Here is a 16,590-nt window from a genome sequence, read left to right as displayed (position 1 = left end):
GATTTCCCATAATTCCCGACCATCTCAGTGTTCCTGTTCAGGTAACGATTTCCAATAATTCCCGACCATCTCAGTGTTCCTGTTTAGGTAACGATTTCCAATAATTCCCAATCATCTCAGTGTTCCTCTTTAGGTAACGATTTCCTATAAATCCCCATAATATCAGTGTTCCTGTTTAGGTAAGGATTTCCCATAATTCCCGACAATCTCAGTGTTCCTGTTCAGGTAACGATTTCCCATAATTACCGACCATCTCAATGTTCCTGTTTAGGTAACGATTTCCCATACTTCCCGACCATCTCAGTGTTCCTGTTTAGGTATTGATTTCCCATAATTCCCCATAATCTCAGTGTTCCTGTTTAGGTAACGATTTCCCTTAGTTCCCGACCATCTCAGTGGTCCTGTTTAGGTAACGATTTCCCATAATTCCCGACCATCTCCGTGTTCCTGTTTAGGTAACGATTTCCCTTAATTCCCGACCATCTCAGAGTTCCTGTTGAGGTAACGATTTCCAATAATTCCCGACCATCTCAGTGTTCCTGTTTAGGTAACGATTTCCCATAATTCCCCATAATCTTAGTGTTCCTGTTCAGGTAAGGATTTCCCATAATTCCCCATAATCCCAGTGTTCCTGTTTAGGTAACGATTTCCCATAATTCCCCATAATCTTAGTGTTCCTGTTTAGGTAAGGATTTCCCATAATTCCCCATAATCCCAGTGTTCCTGTTTAGGTAACGATTTCCCATACTTCCCGACCATCTCAGTGTTCCTGTTTAGGTAACGATTTCCAATAATTCCCGACCATCTCAGTGTTCCTGTTCAGGCAACAATTTCCCATACTTCCCGACCATCTCAGTGTTCCTGTTTAGGTAACGATTTCCCATAATTCCCGACCATCTCAGTGTTCCTGTTTAAGTAACGATTTCCTATAATTCCCCATAATCTCAGTGTTCCTGTTTAGGTAAGGATTTCCCATAATTCCCAACCATCTCAGTGTTCCTGTTTAGGTAACGATTTCCAATTATTCCCAATCATCTCAGTGTTCCTCTTTAGGTAACGATTTCCTATAATTCCCCATAATATCAGTGTTCCGGTTTAGGTAAGGATTTCCCATAATTCCCGACCATCTCAGTGTTCCTGTTTAGGTAACGATTTCCCATACTTCCCGACCATCTCAGTGTTCCTGTTTAGGTAACGATTTCCCATACTTTCCGACCATCTCAGTGTTCCTGTTTAGTTAACGATTTCCCATAATTCCCCATAATCTCAGTGTTCCTGTTTAGGTAAGGATTTCCCATAATTCCCCATAATCTCAGTGTTCCTGTTTAGGTAAACGATTTCCCATAATTCCCGACCATCTCAGTGTTCCTGTTTAGGTAACGATTTCCCATAATTCCCCATAATCTCAGTGTTCCTGCTTAGGTAAACGATTTCCCATAATTCCCGACCATCTATTCCCCATAATCTCAGTGTTCCTGTTTAGGTAATTCCCGACCATCTCAGTGTTCCTGTTTAGGTAACGATTTCCCATAGTTCCCGACCATCTCAGTGTTCCTGTTTAGGTAACGATTTCGCAGGTGATTTCAAGTTACAATCTATTGAGAAACTTTCATTTTTCATGAATCAACCAATATTTACTACGTTACTGTATCGACATAACGAATTGGAGTTTAATATTAACTACGCACTGTGCTTAGTCTTATAGTCCATGTTTGAAAATTGAGCATCAGTTTTGCTGTGACAGTTTGACCCAGGAAACGTGCATCGCCTATGATAACCGACGTTCCGTTGATACAACCTTATCAAATATGCAAAGTTATTCTGAAGCGCGTTACATCACAGCAATAATGATAGTTCTAGACTTAAAATATGCACAAGACACGGAAATTGACACTTCAAAACCACAAGGCGTACGCAAAATGAGTATCATCATTTGTGTATCAGATGACATTGTATTTATGTTTTCTTGTACATTTTCCGTGGTCTCCATATCAATATTTGTTTGTTCATACATTGCCCTTTCCTCATAAGCATAGTCTGAAGGTTGAATTGTTCAATAATCTTTTAGTTTTTCATCAGGACGATTTGTCGGACTTTTAGTACAATACTAAAAGCTATAACACGAAAAAAGGTCAAAATCTAAATACGTGATCAAATATATCAATTACAATACATATCGGTATGTAAACACCAACCGTTTATTTAGTTTCATGCTTTAATTCACCTGTACTACAATGTTGCACCTTAAACCTGGCTTGTCTCAAAGTTGTTTGCGTACCTTGATCGTTCTGTGCAATTATCTATGTGTTCATTATTTTGTGTTCGGTGTTCTCAAGTTCAATTCAATCTTTTGAATACTATTCTATAAATAAATCTTCTACACGTTTCAAATACTCTAAGAAATCTTGCTTGGCATCTTTTAATTCCTTCGTTGCTTTTAAAACATCTAATGTGCGTGTATGTATTTCCCCTGACGATGTCAACGGGTCGACTGTTTTCTAAAACTACGTTGTGTATGTACCGTTGGCCACAAAGTACATGTAATTTATTCATTACTTATCTTTTAAATCATACAACCATAACGATACAGAACTCAAGTTTATCGTTTACTGGATCATATTCCGGGATTTTATGTACATATATTTAATGTGTGATATAGGTTTTAATGTGTACGCCCAAACTAAAAGACAGGTTTATTGCAGGTAATAAATTACAAAAACGTGCAGCACGTCTCATTTTAGATATTCAATTTGAAACTCCTTCAAAAGAAATGTTTTCTGTGTTGAAATGGATGCCTTTTAAATTGTATATAAATTATAGAAAGTCTGTTATGATCCTAACATGTGTACACGGACTTGCTCCTTAATATTTATGTTCTTGTTTTAAACATGTGAACAGTGTCCCCTCCAGAGCTACACGGCGGGCTGAACAGATTATGTTGTACATTCCTAAGCCCAGGACAACCTTTTATACTGGTCACTTTGTTTTATCAAGTTGTGAGTTGTAATGCACTTCCAAATGATGTAAGGTCATCACCATATTAGCGTGTATCCTCGCAATTTTTATACTTTGCTATATTAGCATGCTTGTATGTAAGGCTCCGGCCATTCAACTATTATCAGACCTTCAAAGCATGAGATGTATGCTTTCTGTGATATTTGATGTATTGTACTATATAATTGCATGTAATATTTTCAGCAATCTCATAATTTATATTTTAGATGTCATTTATGTTTAATTCATATTACTATGTTTTAAGAAATACTATGCAAAACTAACATATTTTATTCATATAGATCCTGAGGGAGATTAGCCTTTGGCTAAATCAGGTTTTTATCCTCAATGAATACATTTTATTGTTATTATTTGTATTATTATATTAATAAGTGGTAGAGTTGAACATTTTTTACTTGTTAATTAAGGTGGGTCCATCCTTTTGGTAAAACCCATGTCATTCTTTTCTAATTAGGCTTATTTTCTTGAATTGTTTACGTAGATTCCATATATGAAAAGAAAAAAGGGGGTTCTCGTTTTACTTTTTGAGATATTTGAGCTGAAAGGTAGCCACTTGACTGAAATTTTCCACCAAATAATGAAATTAAGTAAAAATATGTTTTGTACAATATTTACAAAACAAAAGTTACCACCAAGTTGAATATTTTCAAAAGATTATGTAATGTACTATCAAAAGCAAAAATAAAACAAACACAATTATATTTGCTAAATTTATGCATTTTTAGTGGCCATCCATTCTCTTCAAAATGCCGTTTTTAAATTTTACATCGAACAAATGCATTAAATTACAAGCAAAAATACTGTCTAACCCATGTCAATTTTATAAAACTTTTACAGAAGACAGCCAAGTATATATGCGTTTTGGTAAGCATACAAAAGTGTGGGGTTCCCGGTAACAATTTTGCAATTTTGCTCACTTGAAGTTAGAACTCCGTTCCCCCACCCCATTTTGCCTATTCCTATGTTAACGGGTAAAAGGCAAAATTATGCATATTATTATCCATATAAAATATGGATTCTTTATCGTGTCCCGTCACCTATATTTGACATATGTTAAAATCAAGTAGCATTAATGCTCGGAAAATAAATAAAAATAAATATTTCGTTATATAATTATATACACATATATAAGTTCCTATTCGTATTCTTGATCTTTGGACCGACTCCGGGTACGGTATTATAAACGAAATTATATTTTTCCGTATTCAATGCTAGCGCACTATTTCAAACGTAATGTGCTTGATTTCACTGTTAGTTGTGTAGTTTCTGTATATGTAGGTCGGTATATAAAATTCATATTGAACACATATTTGCTACTATTAACGAGTCAACGTCTACTTATTGTTGTAGATGTATCGTCAGGGGCGTAACAACCTATGTAGCAAAAAAGCCCGGGCTTACACATCATTTTTGACAAAATAAAAATAATATAAACGCAACATAGAATATATGATGTAAAATATTAAAAAGCAATGACAGATGTTTTGTATCTGCTATAAAGACCGCCAACTAAAATGCTTCGTTGCAATCAAAGTCTCTAACAAATGTAGAACTGAGGGTAGCATATTCATTCGGCATGGTAATCGCGCCAGTGAAACTCTAGTCTTGCTAATTATCGGTGTACCCAAACACTAACTCTAGTTTTCCCCGTGAAATAAACTGTTCCTATGATTTTTATCCCCTTTATTAATACAAAATACATATGGAATGGTCATAAACCATGGCTTTATATTTTACCCATTGACCAGTATATCGGTTCTTATGTACATAATGTTAAACTATTCCTAGTGCTAGCTTGTGATACTATAGTCTCATATCCCTGCGCAACCGGAGTCACAGTCGCGAGGAGCAACGTCACACTCTTACAACAACTATCCCAAAATCCACATGATTTTAGATTTTTCTTTTCCGTGGAATAATGTTACCGAACTCCATAATAGAATTGGCGTAGATAAGTACCAATTCCTACGTACCCAAAAAGAAGCAAAATATTTGTAAAATAATAGGGGAAAACGATATTTTCTTGCTTTAAAATGGCCATTAAAACTGACGCCAGAACAAGGGAGAACGCGTCTCATGTAATCTAGAAAACACTATTCTCCTGGGGGAGACCCCCCAGACACCCATGAATGGGAGGGTGAAACCCCCCTCCCACACCCTCCCCCTCATCGCGCTACGCGCGTCGTGGTGCTGCCGAAGGCAGCACACTTCATCATTGGGCTTACACATTGAAAACCCGTTTGTTACGCCCCTGTTGACCTGCACATACCACAACAATCTTCCTGGTCCCTGCTGTCGTGTACAGACGACAATATAGAAATGCTTTCTCATCCCTGTTGTATACACGACAAGATATTTTGGTGTTACCTGTCTTATGTTTAGCTGGTTATTACGGTGGCTGATTTGTGCCATTTCTTTGTAGCGAGAAGACAGCAATTAACTGATTTGTAATCAACCACCCTACTGCACACCGCCTTATCAGTGTGACAACCAACTGTAAGAACAACATTGCTTATTTTATGTCTGTACAGAAGGAAACCTGGTGAGGCAGGTGTGCGTGTGTGACAACAGATACCGTCTACATCACTCCAGCTACCCTACACATATCTTATCCTGATCGACAAACCCAATCCTTGATACGTTTTTTGTACTCTCGAATTGAAAAATATACTATATAAATCATCCCGTTACTGTTCAGTATACATTAGTGTGTTCGACAATGTACTCACCTCATGTCAGTATAATGTAGTGTTATGTTTACGTGATGCCGTCTACATCACTCCAGCTACCCCACACATATCTTATCATGATCGACATCCTGTTAACAAATCCTTGATAAGTTTTGTGTCATCTCGAATTGTTAATAGTGTAATGACTTTACCAATTGATTATATAGGAGTAGGTTTATAACAGAGTTAAATAGAAACAGTATTGATAAAACATGAACCAAACTCTATAATCATCTGGTCACTGTTCAGTATACATTAGTGTATTTATTAGACAATGTACTCACCTCATGTCGGTATAATGTAGTGTTATGTTTACGTTATGCAGGAGGTCCTAGTCCATATCAGATTGAATACTAAAACATTAGTAAAACTGCCAGGTATATTAATAACCCACTGAATCTGATCTAACGCATATGTTCACACTATGGGACTGTATACTTAATTCTCAATTTACGATATTTTCTACACGTTGAGTTAGCCGCTTCTATACTTTTTTGCAAGTTCTGTATGGTACTATGAGCTATGTCAAGTTTGTTCAGTTGTCGTTCTCAATTGTTATTACGCCTCTCGAATATTGTAATTACACCTCTCGAGTATTGTAATCACACCTCTCGAATATTGTAATTACACTTCTCGAATATTGTAATAACACCTTTCGAATATTGTGATTACACCTCTCGAATATTGTAATTACACCTGTCGAGTATTGTAAGTACACCTCTCGAATACTGTAATTACACCTATCGAATATTGTAATTACACCTCCCGAATAATGTGATTACCCCTCTCGAATATTGAAATTACACCTCTCTAACATTGAAATTACGCCTCTAGAATATTGTAATTACCCCTCTCGAATATTGTAATTACACATCTCGAATATTGTAATTACACCTCTCGAATATTGTAATTGCATCCCTCGAATATTGTTATTACACCTTTCAAATATTACTCTTAATTCATTTGCTTTGCGATCTTATTTACACCAGTACATTATTTCGTTTCCTACACTAGTTTCTCTAGCGCCCTGTTTGTGCTGTGTCTATATGCCAGCTGCGTCATTATCTCGGCTTACTGCGTTCTATTCAGTGTCGGTATCGTCACGGAAATATGGTGACTGATATATGACATGACTGAATGTTAACAAGAAATTCCTTCATGTAGTTTTCCGCGAATATCTGAAATAAAGGATTTCAAATTAGGGATGTAGACCTATCGAATTCAAAGCCGTAGGATTTAACTGGGCAAGTATTTCGCAATCTGCCATATTTTTTCTTTTCTTTTTGAGTATTGGGAATTCACGGGTACGTATTTTTCTCATGAGTGTCTCATCATATTCGAGAAAATACCGGTTCTAAATATTGGCATGGTTGTATAAGTTAAAAGTCATAGCAGTTTCAAGTCGACAATTTAGCTCGATCTAGTATTCTCCATTAACCAATCTTTTAAAATAAATGTGTTATGACCCAAAAACGTTTGGTATATATTTTAAAAAATGTTGGGGAATTAGCAATCTGATTAAAATCATATCCTACGTTCTCTACGTATCACGTTAGGATCTGAACAACCCCGGTTAGAGGTCATGACCCGGTGACCTTTCTAACCTCCAATCAAATTATCGCTGGCAAAATTGTGCCAGCGCTTCGATTGCCTCGCGATGGTTCGCATCAATATGATAAAATCCGAGAACAACCGAACGCAGTTTTCAGAAACAAAACAAGATGCCGGCGCCCGTGGTTGGTGTTATTGATACACCGAAAAAATCCTATTTATTAGACAATATATGTATTTTATGTGGTTTTGCGTTTATGCAAAGAGAGACTGGTGAAGATGGAAGTATTGTTCAAAAGACATACTTAGATCGTAAGTTGAAACTGTCCACGGAGCGGAGAAATGTCATTGAACAATTTCTTGACGTTCACGTTGAAGTTAAAGACACAAATAACGGTGTATGTCAAAAGTGCTTCAGACAATGTGATTGTCATCTAAAGTTGGAACAAAATATTAAAGACACACAATAGAAGATGAAAGAGACATTCAACAATGTCAATACAATAGCGGTATTGAACATGCCTTCACCCCGACGACAGTTTGTCACCAAACGCATGATAAGAAGCCCAGTTGAAACACAACAAACAAAGAAATGCATAAGTACATCATCACACCCTCCACTGAAAATAAAGGTTGTGACACAAGTAAAACTGACTGCTTTTGCTGATATCACAAATGTCACTAGGATCCCTGAGTCGACAAAACCAAAGAGAACTGCCACGAGGTCATTAGGAACAGCATTTGAAACAGTTCCAACCCAAGAGTTACATGGAGAAGTTGAGGTATATTATAAAACATTGAACCAATAATTAAACATGTTTAGGCCAAGTAAAACAAGTATCTCATTCTCGGATACAGCTGCCCTATAGACAAAATATCTGTCGATGAAACCTTTTTATTGACACGTGCAAAAAATTCATCCAATATTTTTCAACCCATATAGACAAATCTTGAAATGTGACTTCTAGGGGCAAAATTTTATGACAGACAAAAATTAACAAGTGTCCTCACTCATGCTATTGTTTTATAGTAGTGATTCAGGCATTAGAAGTACATGGAACACTGTATACATGTTTTATTACTGGGACAGTGGTTTTATTCTGAATAAATCGTTTTGAATACACTGATGACTCAGAAACTGTCTTTTTAAACTCTAAAAATAAAATGATAAAACATAACCCAAATCTACCGTGCCACTTTTAGAATTATTTATTTGAGAACCTGAGATTTTCTTTTACATGGCCTAAATAAGCATGTCATTTATTTTATTTTATTTTGTTTTGTTTAATGAAAAAAAAAAGAATTTTAATCAACTCAATACTTGGACAGTGTATATGTATGTATCAAACAGGAAGCATTTCATGCAAATAATCAATGAATGTCTCTCTATGAGTATGTGATATATGGTAAATTTTAATTGAGAACTTTTGCTTAGATCATAACTAGTATACACTGTCAATCAATCAAACCAGTTAATTGCTTTACATTTGGAATTATTCTATTTCTGTAATTGATAATATTTTCAAATGTTGTTCTTTTTAATTTGCATGATTGCATTTAGATATAGTTTAGATGTTGTTAGGAATTGTTATGCTAGTTAAAGTTGAAAAGTTGATTTGTCTATTTTTGGAAATGGAATTTCCTATTGATTGTTCAGTAGTTTAGTTTTGTTTTTGATCTTTGTTGCAGTTCAATTATTTTGTTTGCATTCTTCTTAATCAGTTTGAAAGGTACATCACCTATAGTCTGAGTCATTGGTGAGATGGAGAATCAAAGGTACAAAGATTATAAGTTAGTTCTGAATCTTATCAATAATTTTAAATTATTACAATTTGAACATGTGTAAGCCAATAATCCTAATAATTGTCCTGCTAATATTTCACAGGATATATATTAATATTATTTACAATTGATGATGATAATAAAACAAATATAATGTCAATAAGGTACATGTATCATTGTGATTATAGCACATGTAAGAAATGTGGCAAGTTAAAGTCATATTGAATGACCTACATTTAACATATTGTAGTAATAATTTGTCTGTGCCTGTACAATTCATATTTGTAAAGAGTTATTGTTTTATAAATTGTTTAATGCAGATTTGATTTTTTGTCCAGGGAAAATACATGTATTGATCACAGTTTATATTTTTACAATTTAGATTTCCATCTCCTATCCTAGTGGACAGAGATCCGAGCTGTTAACTGACGACACCCAAAAAAAACTATGCAAAGCAATTTTTAGAAAAAAGGACGTTGCAAAATCTGTTATTCAAATCTTGGTGGCTTCAAATCCTGGTGAAGTAGTGGATGGAGCAAGATCAGTAGTATCTGAGGAGAGTAAAGCACTCTACAAACGTAACTCTGGTGCAAAACAAGACATATGGAAATATGATGGAGTTTACATGGGACAAATTTTATGAAGAACTTCAGATCAGAGCACCAAATATATTGAAAGTGGTTTCTGCCATTGAAAGTGATATACCAATGCAAGTGTCTGGCAAGAAATTCCTACATATCTTGCACACAGTTGCCTCAGGATTGCACGGGCGTAGTCAAGAGATGTCAGCTTTGCATTATCAAGTTGGATTTATACTTGTGCATGGAGGATGCACAGCACACGTATGTTTACACCTACAGTAATAACTTTGATTGTATTTTTGTTTTTTATGCTCCCCGAAGACTTTCATTTCAATTTCGGGGAGCATATATTTACCGCTTTGTCCGTCCGTCCATCACATTTTCTTGTCTTAAGCATAACTCTTAAAAGTAATTGAGATAACTTCATGACACGTGGTACACATGACCAGCACATCAAGGCTGATAGCAGTGTACAAGAATCGTAACTCTTGCTGGACTGTTGACGGAGTTATCCCCCTTTTTCTTATAGAATAAGTAATCAAAATCATTTCAAGAAACTTGATGTATACAATTATATCTTCAATGTTTAGAAAAGACTGATAAACTGTAGATTTGCTTTGGTGATCCTGTATTTATCATGTTTATAGTGAACGACAGAATGTTCAATATAAAACCAGAAGTAAAATCATGTGTGTATTAGATGGCTAAGCATTTTCTGTTCCACTTAAGATTATATTACCTCTTGTTAATATTAAAATCAGAAGTAACTATGTATACCATCAAGCTTTTGTTCAGACACTGGAATAAACTGTACAGTACATATCAACATAGCATGTGAAACAATTAATTTATTGCTACTGTCTATTCTGCTAAAATGAAATAAAATGTTTATTTTATTTATTTTGGTAATACAGGATATAACAAGACTGGCTAAACTTGGAATAAGTATGACTCCTCAATCAGTGCATGGATTATTGGCAAAATGGAAAGAAAACTTGGATGCTGAGATTATCAAGTTAAAAGAAGACTGGGAAATTGGTGAAAATGTCAAGTACCAGCTAGTTGGAGACAACTGGGATAAGAATATTCTTCCATCTTTCAGGTAAAGTTTTTTTGTATATGCATTTTGTATATGTTTTTATGATCTCCTGGTTAGCTCAGTTGGCAAAGAGTTTACATTCATTGCATATGGTCACTGGTTCGATCCCTGGTCGAGTCATAGCTAAGACATAAAAAATAGTAAACTTCTGGCTTCCGGCCAAGTGCTTGTCACAAATTAAAGGAAGGGAAAGGATGGGAACGTAGGATATGATTTTAATCAGATTGAGGATTGGTGTTCTCAGTGTAAGGATAATGTGACAGATTTTTAATTGATCGTGTTTATTAGACTAATTCAAACATGGTAAACTTAAGTACTTTATCTTGTTTGTATTTTTTTGTATTCTAGGACATCACAGCAGCAAACAATTTCCCTACACCTTTTCAACCTCATAGCAGTCGTTGACAGAGTGAAAGTTTTGCCAGTGCCAAGTAATCCATTGCCTTTTCACGACATAAAACTGGATCAGTTCTTACCTTCGCCTAAGGAGCAAGAATTACTGAAAGCCGAGCTGGTGTTTATAGTAGCAACATCTGTTATAGCTAACATTCCCCAGCTGACATGTTTGCTGCAAAATATATATCCAAAGCATCTCAACCACAAATACAGTACACAAGCAGGACTGAAAACTACTCAGGTAAGTGTACATGTACTTATAGTTCTACTTTACTAGTTTTTACTGCCAATCTATGCTTGCTGATATAATAAAAATTCAAACGGATTGACCTGTGTTTTACTGCATGATGTACATGTTACTCTTCTGAAACTTAAAGACAAAAATAATATCCAACTTCTCATTGAATTTACTATTTTTTGTCTACAAGACATGGCCTGTCCATGTTGGTTTCAAGTTCAGTCATTCAAAAGTATGTTGCTTTTTAACATGGTGACAATAATGTATTACTTGTAATAACTACTTCTTAATATGATTGTCTGCATGCATATGTCACCACATGCAAACATGTGAAGATGTTTATGTGTAACATCTTATGATTGTTTTTTACCACAGTATCCATTTGGACTTTTTGATTGCAACGAGACCAAGACAACAGATGTCATACAGTTGCTGAAAGACCTTCAGAAGAAGTATGTACCATATATCAACAATGAAATCAAAGAGCCATTGCTATTTGGTGGTAAGTGAAAAGATATACAATCTGCTGATAGGGATTTCTAAAGGCATATTGATGAAAGTAAAAATAATTCTGCTAAACACTAGCAGTCAAGCCCAGATTAGTATAATCTTCCTAGAAATTGCCAAATTCCAGTTTATTAAAGCTTTTAAAGAAATGGTTGTGGGACTTAAAAATATTGGAGGATGTTTAAAAATGTTATCCAGGATAGTAGCTGTAAGGTAAAACATGTAAGAGGCACATCTTGATTTGATCACAAGGTATGTCATACAAAAATAAATTCAAAATTGTAGCTTCCCTGCTGGACTTCACCATAGTGATTGGCTCAGTGTCAAAATGATACTCATATGATATGTCATTATCTCTCTGTGGCCTTATAATATAAGTCAAAGGAAAGTCAATTTTAAGTCTGTTGTGCCAAAAATAGACTGTTTTAACTATACTTCAATTTAACAACAATTCCCTTGCTATATGTTTTTTGTTTATTTCCTTGAAGGTGACAGATTGACAGATGAAAGGTTTCAGGGTGCACAGCAAGCATTGTCAAATGGTGAAACAGCCTCAGATAGACTTGAAGGTTTCATTTCTAAAATAGAGGATTTTCACAGACTCATGAATTTCCTTGAGGTAATAATGATAATTATTCATTATTTGTAATAATTCACATTTTCCATTCCACCCAAAAAATTGGGTAATTTTGAAATGTAAACAATGTTTCACAGACTTTGTACAAAGACAAAAACCTTTAAAAAGGGGGTTACTAAGGGAAGCTTTGGTCAACATTTGAATTTCAGGCTATTGATTTATTAAAAAAAAAGTGTTTTTGTTTACACGTGAACATGGGCATAGGACAGCAAGCGAGGCAAGGAAAGCCTTCCAAAAACGTTTTAACATTATGTAAAGATAAGGTCTCTTTTACACATTACTTGCTGCGGGTTGGTGGTTTACTCCAGGTACTCTGGTTGCCTTCAACATTATAGAACTGACACCGTCAGTAGATGACTGTAATGGGTTTATTTGGACAATAAACATCACTTCTCTTCATGTCTCTTGTAATATAATAAATAATTTGTCAGGTCAGATTTTGTTGTAATGATGAAATCAATTCTCTTTCAGGCAATTTGTAGACTAGCTTTCAGCACAGATTCTGGAAATGATAGAGGAACAATGTATTACTACAGGAATGTTTTGAATGCCAGAAATGTAAAGGGTGAGGTGAAGAATTCCTACAGAGCGTACAAATTCCTATGATATACTATACTAGATGCCATGTGTTGTCTGCTATTCCTGTCGGAGTTTGGTCTGCATGATTTCGAGGACAGTGTGGCAATACCAGATGATTTAGACCAGTTTTCAAATGAAATGAAAATCAATTGGATCAACAACATTTGTCAATCAGTCATGGAAAAATCATTTTTTGAGAATTCAACTGATGTTATTGGTTCTTCGAGCTATTGTCACAGATCCTGAGCACCCAGAAAATTATTGGATTTCTAACCTTGAGAATGGTCGTGTCAGATGCCATTTTTGTGATAAAACGTATGCCTATGTTGGTAGTTTGAAAGTTTATGAAGAGAAAATCCACAAGAAAACTGTAGTAACAACGAAAAGCACAGTGACAAAGGACAAAGATGAGTTACAAAGTTACTGTCGTATGCTGTTCAAACTGTGTCTCTTACAAAAGAATCTGGACACATCTGTTGACATGGGTGATGGAGAACGCAGTGTCAGATCAGCAAAGTATGAACTACCCATCTACAATACTACAAATAAAATCAAATATGGCATTGGATCAGTACACCTTATTTCTATGACTGAAGGTCTGTTAAATGCATAAATGAATGAAAGATTAATTGCAAACCGATTTATCAATTTGCAGGGTGGCAAGAACAAAAATCTTGGTCTTGATGAATATGTGGAACTTTTGAATAGAGACAGCAAAAGTAACGTGTTCCGGCTTTCAGACCAAAGAAAGTATACTAGCCCGATCTGCAGAGTTCCCATATTTGGTAAACTTTGCAAAACATTTTGATGCCATCAATGATGTTTCAATCCGCAAAGGATTTCACAAGCTACCAACTTATGCTGAAGATGTCAAGAAGGTTTTCAAAGATCTTGTTGAAATTTCAGCATTTTCTTTTGTAGATGGCCGAACTTTAAGACGCAAGTCACTGAGAGCACATAGGCACATTTTGACCATTGCTTTAAAGGACTCAGCACTTTCATTCACAGACATAAACCAGTTGTGGCATTTCATAGACTGCGAAATCAGAAAATATGAACAGTTCTTTTTGCTCTGGTCTATGTAGACCTTTTATTACCCAAGAAAACTGTAGGTTATAAACATGTACTTGACATACAAGTCAACCATGGTTTCTTCTGTAGCTCTCATGATCACCATGTATAAATGACCCCAATGCAGCTGTGTAGTAAAGCAGATGTTAAACAACATTATTCATAGTCTGTGATTTGATTGTTTTATTGGATAAAATTGTATTGGTTCTTGACCGCAAAGTTTAATATTTGGGATTTTGTGTGATAAAGGCTTGGTTAACGATGAGACTGTGATCTGATTGTGTCCGGCGAATTAATAAATAACTTAATCACAAAGTGAAAGTATAATTAAGTCATTCTTTATTATGTTCTCGTTATCATTGTCATGAATTCCTAAATTTTACTACATGCAGCAATCAACATGTCAATAATTATTAAATCAAAATATTTTCACCCAATCTATCATTAAACTAGCATTCTTATCACAGTCATCTGATAGTTCAATATTGAACAAACACTTCTCGACACAAGTACAGGGATCGCCTTGGCTCAGTGGTAAAGGTGTTGATCGGATATTGCACATTCCATTCGACACAGGTTCATCATGTATACATATTAATTGTAACCACTTCTTAATTCCTTACTAAATAAATCACAGTACAAATGAGAAATTAGCACTGTTACCATACCAGTTGTTAGACATCGTGGTAGTATGGTTCAGTTGCTTCATCGTCATCTGGGACGTGTGGTTCCGTTGCTTCATAGTCATATGGGTTCTGTGTTTTGTACATTTCCTTTACATCAGGGTCGACTTTATTTAAGTGATAAGAGTTGTATAGTAACATGGCCACAGAACTTTTACAATCACGACCTACACGTCCTATTTCTTGAATAATGTCGGTCAAATGTTTAGGCACACAGTACAAGATAACGCTATGGGTGTCTACAACATCAATTCCCATTCCCAAAGCACTGGTAGCAGTCACCATTTTCAACTGACTGTCCGCAGTCTGAAGTTCCTTTATGCTATTTGTTTTCTTCTCTTCGGGTGTTTCAGAGTGAAACATATCAAGCATGTCACATTCAGGCAGTTCAGTTTTCAAATAGCTGTATATGTTTGATGCATCCTTAATGGAATGGCAATATAAAATAGTTCTTGGAAAATTACTTTCACTAAGTGCATCCACTAGCCAAGCCATCGCCATCTGTAGTGAAGTCGGAATTTTGTAAGTGGGTTTATACTACCCAAGACAAAAATACTTGTGGGACAAACAAGTTTTAGGGCAAAATAACCCGGAATCGTTTTTTATACATGACTATAGTTTCTATGGAAGCAGTGTGGTATGCAATTTATGACTGTACCACACGTAAGAAAATTATGTAGTATTAAATATGAAGTCGGGTAACAGTAGTAGGCTTACAGATATCTCGTCGTGACGATGTCACGATATGGAGTTTATATTTCAAAAATATGCAAGCTTATGCATGTATTCGGACAAGTTCTCTCATTATATAGAAACTTAAAATAAAAATAATAACCTTTGTATTCGGCAGACACACGGGGAATTTTCTTTATGCGCTCAACCTGGTCTTTCATCAATGCAACCAATGGACAACAGACGATTATTTTCCCGGTATCTTCTTGTGAGATTTCACGTTGCACTGGAATCAGCATCTGGTACGGTAAGGACTTCCCAAATCCTGTTGGTAAAACTGCCATGCAGTCTCTTCCCTCCAACAAACAGTCCAACATTTCCCTTTGTTAAGGTTTTAAGTCATTAACGCTGAAATAAGCTAAGACGTTCTCCACGGATTTGTCAACTACGCTTTTCGACGCCATGTTTGTATTACTACCGAAAGGCCTCATGAAAGGAGCCTTTTGATTGGTCAATGGATTTAATTGTATTCGTCAGAGCGAGGTCATCGGGACATGACCTCTAACCGGGGTTGTTCAGATCCTAACGTGATACGTAGAGAACGAAGGATATGATTTTAATCAGATTGTGGGAAGTTGTTACATTAAGTGCCTTGTATGTGTATCGTACAGGTAACCAGTGCAATGAATATAGCACAGGTGTGATGTGCTCTCTCTTTCGAGTACGAGTAACCAGCCATGCTGCAGTGTTCTGGACCCTCTGCAGACGACTAGTTAATTTGTTAGATATACCACAGAGCAGGGCGTTACCATAATCCAACCGAGAGGTACCAAGTGAATGCACCAAAATCTTGCATCTGCAGTTATAAACTGCCAAATACAGCCGATGTTCCTGAGTTGGTAGTAACATGATTTGACAATTGCGTTCACTTGTTTCTCCATGTTCAGTGAACTATCAACGTATACCCATAGGTTTTTAACAGCTGGAACATTCTCAATAGTTCTGGCACCAACCTTGAGCTGGAGAGCCGTTGTTTGCTGACACTTTGGG

General features: G+C 35.7%; 1 protein-coding gene across 5 annotated transcripts; it reads left to right on the top strand.

Annotated features, from left to right (window-relative positions):
* The first annotated feature begins 2,854 nt into the window (after nt 1-2,854).
* Nucleotides 2,855-15,369, top strand: LOC110454041. Of its 5 annotated transcripts, XM_021503367.1 has the most exons (9): nt 2,855-3,023; nt 7,561-8,077; nt 9,018-9,071; nt 9,460-9,919; nt 10,573-10,760; nt 11,106-11,394; nt 11,767-11,893; nt 12,387-12,517; nt 13,007-15,369. In XM_021503367.1, exons 4-9 carry the CDS (start codon nt 9,689-9,691, stop codon nt 13,139-13,141), a joined length of 1,101 nt encoding a protein of 366 aa, XP_021359042.1. In that variant the 5' UTR covers nt 2,855-3,023; nt 7,561-8,077; nt 9,018-9,071; nt 9,460-9,688; the 3' UTR covers nt 13,142-15,369. The 5 variants fall into 5 exon arrangements, with proteins under 5 accessions (XP_021359042.1, XP_021359041.1, XP_021359044.1 ...); XM_021503366.1 differs by lacking the exon at nt 2,855-3,023 and having other exon boundaries at nt 6,009-8,077; XM_021503369.1 differs by lacking the exon at nt 2,855-3,023 and having other exon boundaries at nt 6,009-8,077; nt 9,018-9,086.
* The last annotated feature ends 1,221 nt before the right edge of the window (nt 15,370-16,590 follow it).

This window comes from Mizuhopecten yessoensis, unplaced genomic scaffold, assembly GCF_002113885.1.
Source record: "Mizuhopecten yessoensis strain PY_sf001 unplaced genomic scaffold, ASM211388v2 scaffold7643, whole genome shotgun sequence".
NCBI classification, from domain to species: Eukaryota; Metazoa; Mollusca; class Bivalvia; order Pectinida; family Pectinidae; genus Mizuhopecten; species Mizuhopecten yessoensis.
This window is presented reverse-complemented; position numbering and strand designations above follow the sequence as displayed.

Excerpts from the sequence above, each read along its gene's own strand:
- LOC110454041 (XM_021503367.1), top strand. The coding sequence starts at position 9,689 with ATGATGGAGTTTACATGGGACAAATTTTATGAAGAACTTCAGATCAGA. Across the intron at positions 10,761-11,105 it reads AATATTCTTCCATCTTTCAG|GACATCACAGCAGCAAACAA; the intron begins GTAAAGTTTTTT and ends TTTGTATTCTAG. Across the intron at positions 11,395-11,766 it reads CAGGACTGAAAACTACTCAG|TATCCATTTGGACTTTTTGA; the intron begins GTAAGTGTACAT and ends TTTTTACCACAG.